Source organism: Convolutriloba macropyga, chromosome 9 (assembly GCF_964194025.1).
Source record: "Convolutriloba macropyga chromosome 9, txConMacr16.3, whole genome shotgun sequence".
Classification (NCBI taxonomy): domain Eukaryota; kingdom Metazoa; phylum Xenacoelomorpha; order Acoela; family Convolutidae; genus Convolutriloba; species Convolutriloba macropyga.
Window position 1 is genome coordinate 53,220,138 of NC_134476.1, and position 12,561 is coordinate 53,232,698.

The following is a 12,561-nucleotide window of genomic DNA, read 5'->3' on the forward strand; positions in this document are numbered from 1 at the left end:
GACACCTGACACGTTTTGATAGAAAGATTTGAAGCACAGCGCAGAAACATTGGTAACCGAAAAAAATCATCTACTAACCACCTTCATTGATAACTGCAGCTGAGTGCTATATTTCACTGTTCAGGCATATTTACCTATACATTATTTAGTGTGTAGAGCAATAAACAGAAGCTTTGAAATAAATTTCACAAAACAATAAATTTTTGATAACACATCTCAAAAAAGGTCAAGGTTCGATTTAAAAAACTGAAGGTTGCATGACGTCAGTCGCTTCCCCATATCTCGTTCACTCCTGCTCCTCGAAGGGTACTCTTGGTCTGGTGAGGGTTCATCCTCTCAAACTCACGTGGTACCTGAAAACGTTGCATATTACATCGTAACAGCGCGAACGAGACATGCATTTATATCAACCCTGTTTAAGGACAATTTACTGAAAAACAGCAAACAATACGTGTAAGAGCTTTCATTCAGTAAAGTAATGGTTATGTGAAGCTGTAAATAATCATAAATATTATAAATTAAAAATATAAATAATCATAAATTATTTAATTTATTTTAACTTCCGGTACAAATATTTGACTCTTTGGTACCAACACTTGACATCGGGTACTAGATTCCCAATTTTTCGGACAGTGGAATAAGTACGAGTGTTCTCTGTTCTTAATTTTTGAGCTTAACCTACTGTAACAACGTTAATCTCATTAACTGTCGTCAACGAGCGCGATCAGCACCAATGTAAAAAGATCTCAAAATGCGCTTTCTTTTATTTGAGTGCATATCTGTAGCTGAAAAATCAGTCCTTGATCTAGCCTGTAATGCTGATTATTGATCAGGAGAACCCAGGTTGCTCAAACTTGGAAAACTTAGTTAAGCCGCAGTACGGCACATCATAAAAGTTGTAAAGATTTTACAAAGTTTTGTCTGAGGTGGGCAACCTGGTAAGCAATAAGTCTAGTTAAAACAAGGTAACTTTAATTAAGTACCTGTCGCATGAGGTTGCCCTCGTAGTTCCAGTCGTAGTCATGCAATTCTGGATTGAGAACTAAGTGAGACACAGAGCCAGTACACTGCCTTGTGGCCGAAGTGTCCACATCTTCCAGTTCAGTTGTGATCACATTCAGAATATCTTTGTCGCTAGAGCACAAGGCAAAACATTGCGCGATTTCCACCTAACGCACATTGCAGAGAGCAAACAGCATGTTATTACAAAAAAATAGTTAAAATTTTTTGATTAGTTTGTGATAATTTTTCTAATACCCAGATAAGTCTGAAGGCTATAACTTGCCACTCAAACATTCGCCAAATGAATGCTTAATTGAGAAAAATAAACCCAAAAAGCTACTCAAACTCTAAGAAATACATTTGCCGAAGCAGTTGCAACTAATTACAAAATTGACAAGGGTGCCCGATGAAAAATCTTATTTTTTGATTAGTTTGTGATAATTTTTCTAATACCCAGATAAGTCGGAAGGCTATAACTTGCCACTCAAACATTCGCCAAATGAATGCTTAATTGAGAAAAATAAACCCAAAAAGCTACTCAAACTCTAAGAAATACATTTGCCGAAGCAGTTGCAACTAATTACAAAATTGACAAGGGTGCCCGATGAAAAATCTTATATTTTTGAGGAAGAATAGCTTATTGCTATTGCCGAACTACAACTTATTCGATTGAAATCAGTTCAGTACAATCAGTCAACTTATATCCTTACTTTTTGAGTTCGTCTTCCATGGATTTCAATCTGTGTGAAGGCAGTTCACATTGCACAATGAAGAAATGCCCTGTCCTTTCCTTTTTCATCCGCTGACCCAAACTAAAACAATAACCCACGATTTTGCCCTCAGCTGTTAAAAAAAGATCGCTCGCGCACTCTTATGCAACTCTAACTTTTCAGTCACGCATTTAAATCTTTAACTTTTCCGACCCAACCTCAGTGGAGAGGGGGACTACATGCTCAACGGGTTTTTTGCGTTGTTCAGTCAATTTTGGATGATCAACATTGTAGAGTTGCGAGTGGTATCATTAGAAAGCCCTTGAAGCGTAGAATTTTGAATTAGAAAGATTTCTGTTTTTTTTGGAGAATTTATCGATGTTTAAGTTTATTAAGAACATCTGATATTTGACGTGATTTTGTTGACTTTCAGCGTATTTTTATTAAACGTAAGATTATGTGTGTAAAATTGTAGTTTCAAATAATGAACTATGCTACGATACGGAACAAATATGAGTTTTCAATAGAATAGCAACGAAAGGCTAGTTTTGGTCTCATAGTGCATTTTTACGATGAAAAAGATTCAAAAAGCATTAGGGCGCTGTTTTTTCAAGTTAAATTTTCATATCAAGGTTCTATTAAGGACAGATTCCATTTACGTTCAAATCAGGTCCAATTAACATATATTTTGTTTTCAGAGAAAATCTCAAAGTTTTTATGGTTTCGAAACTGAGTTTTTGTAAACTTTAGAAATTTTGAGTTTTGCCTGCATTTGTTACTTTTTTGTTGTCTTATGACTTAGCCTCACTAATCAACAGCTCAAATGGTTTCCTAAAGAAGAATAAGTGAACCTATCTAACGCATTGAGTTAATATCTAATGGCTGTTACGACTTAATATTTTTTCAAAAAAAGATTTTTGGATTTTAGCAGAGGATCTACAAGTATTTGTATCTTTTCACTCGTCCTCTCTTCTGAGTAAAACAATCTCTCAGAAAGAGCCAGCTTGTGAGTGAATTAAAGCTAGCAAACAATATCAACACAGAAACATCGAAAACAACACAAAGGATTTTAAAAAAGTTGCGAAGACCTTGCAGAAAAGACTATAATTGTAAAAAAATTATCTATAATTGTAAATTCGGACTTGGCACAATGGTCTCATATCCAAACATTTGTATTCAAGATAAATATTGAATAGATTACGTACCATGCATGTTGAACGCTAGAACCTATTTTAAGCAAAAGTTCAAAACAAATACGATAAATCGAACTTTTTGCTTTTTATAACTTCCCGACACAATAAGGACAGATTTTCGTTTGTTGGCCAGTTCAAAATTTGAAAAAAGATGCAGGTGGTAGCACACACTGAAATCCTTGCAAACAGATCATTAAGAAAAAATATTTAAAAGGTTAGAGCAGCTATTTAAGTCTCTAAAAAAGCTCCTTGAATCAATTAAATTTCTGTAGTTGAAATTATGCATTGGTATTATGAACAGAAAACTGAATGAATCATTGATTTAACATTCTGTCTTGGACCGATTGATTCTGCTAGGCTCTTTTAAAACTCGAAAAATAAAACTAATACCAATTAAGAGAACAATTAAGACATAGTTTTAGCAAAGAAATAGCGAAATTTGAAAAGAAGTACCGTGAAAAAAATTAGTGAGAGAAAATGTGAAAAAAAATAGTGATAGCCCACCCGATTGTTCACAAGATTTATTTTGTACGCTCGAAGAGCTTTGTGATGATACTCCTGTCTCTCCCGGTAAAAATTGACAGAACAGAAAAGTTGATCATAGAGTATCCTCTCTCCCTTTAGAGCGGAGATGGGAATTATTATTTTCGTTATATGGAAAATTACTAAATTCGAATATCGGATCTATTTCTATTCATCCTCGTTCAAAAACAATGTTCTTCTGCAAAAAAAGTTCTATGATATAATGATTTTAACAATGCTATGTTTTTGCTATCTTCGTAGTAGAGTGCAGGATCAAAGCCTGTTATTTTCAGCCAACTTTTATTCTCTCAATCTTTACCGAGTATTCGTATGGGGGAAATACAATATCTAAGGGGTTCGACCACAGCAATTTCAAAATTAGCTTCACGATCCACATTTTATTCATCTAATCATGAGATTAATGAAATTTCTCATAGTAGCACACAAAAGATAGAAAAAGTTCTATTTGGGCAAAAAAATTCTCAATTATGATTCGAAATTCGACAGCGTTGTTAGAAAATGATTGCCGATTATCTCGTACGTTAACTCTCCCATGTTCTTGAGGTGCGTGACAATGGCGCCTTGCTTCATCATGGAAAGCACACTTCGTCTGATGACGTCATGCAGAGACACCCCTCCCAACAATCGCGAGGCAGTTTTGAAGGCGAATAAAGCTTCATAAGAAGGCATCTTTCATTTGTTTTCCTACTCGTGCTCACAGGCAGCAGTCAATTATTACAGGACCTAAATAGCGCAAAATAAAATTCGCTGCATTCGAAAATCCTCTGCAATTTAACGTTAAAAACTCAAATTGCAGAGGATTTTTGATTTAATAATCATAATTAGGTTACCTCTAATTAAAAAAGGGACCTAAATTTTGTTTGTTAATTACACCCTTTATAAGCAATCTTCACAACAGATTAACAGGCATTTGAGCAATCATAGAATTAAACCTGTGAAAATTTCTAAAAACTCATCCAGCTAATAAAACAGACCTCAGAATACATTGCTGAAAAACCCATCATGTGCTCAAACTGTTAAGATATCAAATCTCTTTCGCTATATCATTTAAGTCTTTACCAAACTGGCTTCTCGGAGCTCTTACGTTTATTTACATCAAATTATAACAAGTAGAAGACGCTAAGAATCTTACCGTCTATTGTTTCGGATAATAACTTTAAAGTGATTTTGGAAGTACTCAATGGGATTTTGGAAGTACTCAATGGGATTTTCAAGGTTGGAACGCGAATCACATTTTCTGATCTAAAATGGTCAAATCTGTTGAAACCTGGAGAGAAACAAAGATAAAACCAGACAGTTGGTAATGAGAAAGCGTCTTCGTGCTTACTCTATGCTTGGGGAGGCTATTCAAGTAGGCTCCAAAATTACGGTTATGATTTTACAGTGAACTGATTTGATTTTTTAGTAGTAAACTAATGGCAATCCTCAATGATCCCGGAAGATTTATTATGCAAGAACAAAAACTCATATGACTCTTATCAGTTCTTAGAGGGAAAACTGAGGTTTTTGAATTATTTTCGTATATCTTAAGATACTTGTCAGAACTTGTAAGATCTAATAATAAAAAAAACATAAAACAGACTCATTTCATTTTTTCGGAAGAATTTTTGTTCCAAACCTCAAAACTATTCGCGGGTTAGGAACTTTATGCTACCCTGGCTTTTTAATGAGACAATTTTCTGAGTCGATCAGTATCTTTTCCGAGACATAAAAAGAAGTACCATTGAAAAGGTTCCGACAACTTCATCAATCCTTAAAAAAGATTTCATTATTTTGTTTACCCCCAATAAAATGCGGCTCTAACATTTCAAAAAATTTCGAATTTCTTACGTCCTCAAGCAAAGAGAATACTTAAAACCGTCCAGGTCTTGAATAACTCAGTTAAGAGGTCTAATTGCGTTTATTAGTTCAGTATAATTGGCTAATTTAAGTTATGAACAAAAATTCAATAAATTTTAATCGAGATATTTTATCACATAAAATTTTGCATAATTAAAATTTCGTTAAAATTAGTTGACTAATTCTGTTCCCAGCAGTTTTGGATGTACATTAGCAATTGCTGCTCAACTTTTACAACACATTTCGAGCCATTAACAAAAATCCATTTTAGTTCTCTGCTTAAAACAAGAACATTAACCACTTTTGAAGAGTTATTTTTGTTAATTAAAACTTGTTTCAAATACAAGAGATGGTTTAATATTTTTATTATTTAATCATTACTATAACATGATCATCATCCATTCAAAACACAAGAGAGCTGCAGCCATAACAGGGTGCATATTTTCGAGAACCAAGCAAACTTCTGTTATGGAACATGGTACATTCCAATAAAAAACATGCACAGCAGATTAGGAGTAGAGAAAATGACTGATTCATAGTTATTCCTTTACCCTTTACATCTGTCCGAGGATACAAGCCATTTGTTGGCAAATCAAGCCCCGCAGCAGAGAATGCACTTAACTAATAACCCGTTCAGCTCAACATTGCGGCCAATGCAAGCTTTTTTTGCTTCAAGAATACAATTTTAACTTAGCTAACTGGCCTAATTGAGAGGGACACAAATACACTTTGCTTCTATTGTCTTGCTTTTAACTAGCTCTTATAATTACTGATTGTTCCGATGCCCGCTTTAGTAGGGAGGGAGGAACTATATACTCAAATGGGTTTTTTTCTTCAGACAATTTTGGCCCATCGATATTTTCATCGCAGAGAGATGTGAGTGGTATCACTAAAAAGAACGTTCATCCTGGAATTTGAAATGAAAAAGAGTTTTTCGGATTTCGTTTTTTAAAGGGAGGTGTCGAGATTTAAAGAATTGTGAATATTCGACAGTTTTTATTCACATTTCAGTATTTTTTGCTAAAATTTTGCTACAATTTTGCTGATATCATTTTAAAAAAGTTTTAACTTTTAACGGTTATTGCTGCAATTAGAGATAAAAGAGCGTTGCCGAATTGTTTCATTGGAGCTTCTTTGGCTAAAAATTTTGATAATTTTTTCAAAATTCAGACTTTCATCAAAAATTGCAAAAATGTGCTTTTTTGGTCCACGAAAGTGGAGACCTAGAAACCGCTGACACAATCTCTTTAAACTCCAAAAGAGAGCTAGTTAAAACATGGTGCCCTATAAAAGTCTTCTGGAATTGAAATTTTGTAATTTTTTTTGTAAATTCGATAAACTGTAGATTCGATAAATTTGAAATTTCGATAAACTCGATAATTTTAAAAATACATCATTGTTTTTTTTTCAGAATTTGAAGTAATTTACTCAACAATTGGTCTAATTCACAAAAACTTAGAACACTTGTGCGGATTGTTGGGCAAGCGGCAAAATCAGAGATAAGTTTGATGTTGTCATGGATTCCTACAATCGGAAATTATATTATATAAAAATCCGATTATATTCTACAATCGGATTTTTATATTGGTGCTGCCTTTTTTCAAAAAAGATTGTTTTTGTTTTTTATGTTAATTACAGACGAAGTTTTCTAATCACAGCTCCATTATGGACAGCTCCCATTTACGTAAAAATGAGGCCGAATGTAGATATAGTTCGTTTTCAGAGAACAACGGTTTTTATGGCTTGGAAGAATTTTAAAAAACTTTAACTGAATTATTGTGTTTTGCATTCAGTTGTTATACTTTTTACAGTCTGATCACTAAGTCTACGATTTAAAGACCTGAATAGCTTCCTCAAGAGGTGTAAAAGAACTTGTACCATGCATTCAGTTGTTACCTAATGTCTTATGTCATTTAATGTATTTGTTTTAGGGAAAATTCAGTGATTTTTTGAACTTACCGATTTAATTGACATTTTTTAGCTTATTCTTAGTAAAAAACAGTTCAAAGCTTTTTTCTAATGGAATACAAACTAAATTTGTGGCGGTTTGTTTTAAAAGATCGGTTTCTAGGTTTTGGTACTATTAGTTTTTACAGAAAATTTGGTAATTTTTGTGCATAATTGCCCGTTTTTGCTGTTGTTTTTGTTTCTTTGGTAAACTGTCTTATTCCTTATTCCAAAATTCGTAACTTAACATTTATTGTTTGCATGACATATGGTTGTACGGGCTGCGACACAGTTCTCTCGCAGAATTAGGTAGTTTTTTGTTTTTACCCTCTATTTGTTCCTAAAATTTGTTGTCGTGTGCCAAATATTGGGTAATTAAAGTTCCCAGTGGCCTATCTATAGATACAAAAATGAACATAAGAACTGATATCGGTAAATAGCTAATGGTTTTTTCACTTTGAAATTACATTTTATTTTAAAATTTGGAGTATTCTTCATTTTATCCTTTTTCAGGTTTGCGCTTTTTTCGTATTTTACAATGTTGTGTCATTTTTGCCTCACTATTGAGAAATTTCGTTCATGTTTTGTTAAACCAAATAATAATTTTTCTGTGGGTTAAAGCTTTTGACTGATGTCTTCAGGGCTCAGACAATTTGTTTAAGAATTTTGTGAAATTTGGATACTTTTCAATTTTTTTGTGGTTCTCTTTGCTTTCAATTTGACAGTCGTTTTACAAAAGACTTTCTGATGTTCAAAGGAGACGCAGTTAAAGATTTAATTTTATTGCGGTTACAATTTTATAAATTGCTGGCTTCAACACTGTGATTTCGTTAAGTTGTTTGTGAAATTCTTTAGTTCAGCTTATATTTAATGTTATTTTATAGTCTCATGACTTAGTCTCATTAATAACAGACACAATTAGTTTTTTGAAGAAATTGCGAGATATACTATCTCTTCAATTTGAAAGCTTATGTTGGCTTTGAATTTTGTAAAACTTTGTTTTTTTAAAAAGACAGGGGATTTCTTAGATTTTCTAGCATTATTTCTGTTAACTTGTAGCTTAGCATCTCTATAGACAAGTCACATCTCTTATCCAATGAACTACAATTTGCTCTTAATGACGGCTTTATTTTTCTCAAATGGTCTTTGTTCTTGGTACAACCAGTTTTCATAAAATATTCATGATTTTTGAATATTCGCGCATTTTTGCAGGTTTTTCTTTTCCTTTCACAGTATCACAAAAATGGGCGGTCCTCTGGTGAGAAAAAAACTCACTCAAGAAATTCTAATGTTTTTACTGAACAGCTTTATGTTTAATTGGCTGGGACAACGTTTTCCTACAAATTTTTTCGTGCAATTTTTTCGCCTGTTTTTTGTTCTTTATTTAGTCGTATGACATGCCCTGGATAATGAAAAATCTCAATCACTCTACGGACGTATAAAAGACTCTCTCAATGATTTCATTTGATGCATAATGTTTCTAATCAAATTGACATTAATTCTTCTCAAAAAAAGCAATGTTTTATTAAGCTTTGCCCTTTTTGCTCATTTCTTGTCGACTTGTTACAAAGTCGCATTGAGGAAAAGTCCCATATTTTTTCTAATGAAGGATTGTTTAATCTTCTTTAGTATAAGTTTTATCTGATGCCATTTTGATTTCGTTATTAATGGTTTTCAAAAATGGACAACGAGTTTTGGTCGTAACTAATGTTTGCAATCATTTGATTTTTATCGCCGTCTTTTCTAGTAGTCATATTATGGTAGTCACAGGTCCCATCGGCCCTCTAAGGTAGCTTGTTTTATCCATTTGGTAATTTGTCAAACAGTATGTTGTTATGTTACTTTTCTGTTAATTTTTTTAATCTCTTCCTCATTTGGTAGACAATTAAGTGAAAAATGTAGATGAGCGGGGTCGTAACTTTGTGCAAACACAAACTACCGAGCCTCCTTGTTGAGTTTAGTCGAAACATCAGTTTTTGCTCAAAATTTACCGCTATTAATCTAATGCCCTGTTAAAGTATGTTTTTATTGATTGGCTTCATGGCTGAATTAAACAAACAGAACTGTTGAATATTAAAGCAAATCTGAGCTCAGAAAATTTTACGCTTCTTTCTAGTTTATCTTCGATAAATAACTCTTCTCTGTTAACAATAGTGTTACAATGACTATACTCAGTATTAGGGCGAATTGTGGTAGCTAATTGCTTTACATGCCCAAGTTTTTTTTATCAAGCAGAGCTCTAAAAACTCTCGAAATTATAAAAAAAGATCTGTTTAATATCAAAAATCTATTGTGAAATGAGCGAAAAAAGTTAATTGCAGAAATAACACATGCATCCCTAAGAATGTCTTATTTGCTTGAATACAATTTTTACTTTTGATTAAAATATTTGAGATCTGAGAAGATTGAATCTATCGGACACGACCTGCCAAATTGTTTCAAAGTGTGTTACTAGGTGTCAACACCGCATCCCATTACCTGCTAAGTACTGATAGGTAATTGTCAAAAATTTATTGCCCAGAAATCTGAATGAAATCAAATTAGATCAGGCTGAAATTTACAAGTCAAGCTCAAAAAAGTCACGCAGAAAGTGTCGGCCGGAAAAACGCGTATAAGCAAACAGCTGCGTAAGAAAATCGACAGGATCTAAATGATTGCTACAAAATTTGTTGACGAGCAACTTAAAACGTTACACATTTATACATGGTTGTTATGGTGCTCTTAGTAGTTCAAGCGCTCGGCCTCTCATCGGAGTTAATTTGTCGATGACGCTAACAAGTTTGTCGTATCTAATATTGAGTTGCCAGTTCCTAGAACTTAAAATGAAATTTTTGCCCCGCCTCGACTATTCGCCAGCCCTGAAAATAGCATACACCAAAAGCAGGTTTCAAAGTCTTAATTCAACGTCATAATCGACAAGACTCATTGAAACATTCATGGTAAACAAAATAAACTTTCATGGTTCATCTCTTTAGCATAAATCCAAGCAACAGATAGCTATTTTAAATAATTTAGACGGCTCAGTAAGAATTGAATTTGTTTCCCGGCCTCAAATTTTGAGTTTTGAAAGCCCATTTGAACGAACTGGGGCATTCTTTTGCAATTAAGATTAAGGGATTAACTGGTTTTTTTTACAATAAAACTTTTTTCTAAGGTTGCAGGGTATCCACGGTAACTTTCTACAATTTGGGAGAGGGCAGATTTACTAAGCATGATTACGCAATCGATGTGTATTTACTTCAAGACTTCAAAATCCTGCTTATATGAAGCAATAGATTTACTCGCGATACATATTTCTCATTACTGCGATTATAATATCACACATTCTTGCTGCCCAATCATCAGAGTTACTTTTCTGGGTTGATTGGGTTATTGTTCGCATCCTCGCCCAAGTCATAAATATCCGCCTTGTTTCCCGCAGCACCGTTACAGAGTGATGACGATCTCTTGTACGCAACACTGCCACCTTTAGCCTCCAAATCGTTGTTGCTCATAATATCGCCCGTCCTGAATACACAAATAAATTTATTCTGATCAGTGAAGCATTGAAGTCACGATAACACTTTCTACGCCAATCAGGATGAGAGAAATGACAGAAAGATAACAGAAGTTCTAAACAGTTCAATTTAGCGTACTATCTCATAGTTGAGAGGCGCAAATTCTTACAGCTGGTTGCAAAAGCAATAACTACACGTATGATTTCCTTTCACTACAGAGACGACGAATGGAATGATACTAATGGAACTGGTTCTGAAATCCCACTTAAAATAGCAGTCATATTGATACCACAATTAGCCACGATTGACCCATTTGACATCCATTATCATCAAAACAGGCAACCAACACAAGCGGTTTAGAGACTGGTTCATCTAGCAGAATCAGCAGAACTGGTCAGGTTAGATTTCTAAGATTTTCTATGCCAAATTTTTTTAAAAAGGAATCAAGCTTCCAGCTTTTGATTGGTTGATAATAACAACCAATCCACTATCCAGTTGGTTCATATAGTACTGAGAAAATAACTTAGAAATCAGAACGTTTTGCCTCGAAACAACACACTCGAACAATACTTAGCAAAATTTCAAATTTCCTAGCAGCAATCTGATAAAAACGAACCTAACTTGAGAAAAGGCGAAGGATAAATAATCATACAATCAAATTGTTGAGCATAATGCATATTCTTAGTCTTCCGAATACCGCAATGAGGGAGAAGATGGACATAGTTATGATCAACTCGAAGTTCTACAGATCACAAATTACAAATAAATTTTTCACGCATCACCAGATAAAGTTCTCTAGACAAACACTATACATCTGTAGAGCAAAAAAGCTGAATTTTCACATGAAAAATAGCTGCGATAGCTTTGTAAATCTGTTAGTCTCAAATATACAAAAAAAAAACAGCTTAAAATTTTAAAAAAGATGTCACAACTTGCTTTAGACTTAATTGAAATAATTGGTACAAATACTTTTTTCCTGAAAATTGAAAATTCAAAAAATCCGGTTTGAAAAAGCCGCATGTGATCCAGAAATATCGCTCGCTTAGCAAAACTTTTTTCACTTGCTTCTTTAGAAATACTACACGAACAAGAACCCCTTTTTGCTTTGCTTTTCACATTGCTTTAGGAGATTGAACTAAACAATTGATTTCACGTTGACTTTACATTCTGTGAAACGAAAAGTCAGCAAGTTAAAAAAAGTTGATCACCATAACTCATATTTGAGTCGTAAAAAAATCAGGGCCATTATAACAACTGGCTTAGATGAGAGCAACTACGACAAAATAATTAAATAGCAAAAACAGTCCCAATTGAATACAATATGGCCAGCAGACTTACGTGTCTTAGATTACAGATAGACACAGAAATAGTTATCAATGCTACGTAAAAACTAGGCAGAAAAACTTTCAGCGACAATATCAAATTCAGTTCTAAAATTCAGGAACTTAATTTAACATATGAGTTCCTTTGACCTTCAATTAAAATTTAGTTTTGATTTCAAATGACCTAAACGCTCTATGACGTAGCTCAAACCCAAGTTCAAACGTTGACCTTTTACTGTTTTTTAACTAACTCTTATTATGCCATCATTTTGTTCACATTATTACATAATTGAACTTTACTACTGAATTCCAATCAACTTTGGAAAAATCTGTTTAATATTTGCCTATATTTGAATGTAAATAACAAGATATTAAAATTGTAACAGACAAAATAGTTGCTCGCTAATAAACAGTTGTATTACTGAAATAAAGTTTTTACCAGAGGAGATCTTCAGTTGTCGAAAAAGATTGTCGACTCACCCATTCGAAGATCCAAACCGCTAAAGCT

At 33.6% G+C, this 12,561-nt stretch overlaps 2 protein-coding genes across 3 annotated transcripts in view; both read right to left on the reverse strand.

Moving 5' to 3' along the window:
- Positions 1–167: 167 nt before the first annotated feature.
- Positions 168–4,712, reverse strand: LOC142345457 (small ribosomal subunit protein bS6m-like). Its single transcript, XM_075397516.1, has 5 exons — positions 4,581–4,712; positions 3,969–4,171; positions 1,713–1,814; positions 984–1,134; positions 168–353 (listed from the first exon to the last, which is right to left on the reverse strand). The coding sequence occupies exons 2-5, from the start codon at positions 4,115–4,117 to the stop codon at positions 264–266; spliced, it is 492 nt and encodes a 163-aa protein (XP_075253631.1). The 5' UTR covers positions 4,118–4,171; positions 4,581–4,712; the 3' UTR covers positions 168–263.
- A 5,402-nt stretch (positions 4,713–10,114) lies between these two features.
- LOC142345852 (lysophospholipase D GDPD1-like) overlaps positions 10,115–12,561 on the reverse strand; it is a 60,415-nt gene continuing 57,968 nt past the window's right edge. For both annotated transcript variants that reach the window (XM_075398265.1, XM_075398264.1), the window contains exon 9: positions 10,115–10,741. In XM_075398265.1, coding sequence (XP_075254380.1) covers positions 10,582–10,741 — 160 coding nt within the window. In that variant the 3' untranslated portion in view covers positions 10,115–10,581. The remainder of the gene's footprint in view (positions 10,742–12,561) is intronic.

What these genes read in the sequence shown, in the direction of transcription:
- LOC142345457 (XM_075397516.1), bottom strand. Translation starts at nt 4,117, where the DNA reads ATGCCTTCTTATGAAGCTTTATTCGCCTTCAAAACTGCCTCGCGATTG. An exon ending in AAGAACATGGGAGAGTTAAC is followed by an intron (nt 1,815 to 3,968) that starts GTACGAGATAAT and finishes TTATTGTTTTAG; the next exon opens with TTTGGGTCAGCGGATGAAAA. An exon ending in AGGGCAACCTCATGCGACAG is followed by an intron (nt 354 to 983) that starts GTACTTAATTAA and finishes CAACGTTTTCAG; the next exon opens with GTACCACGTGAGTTTGAGAG.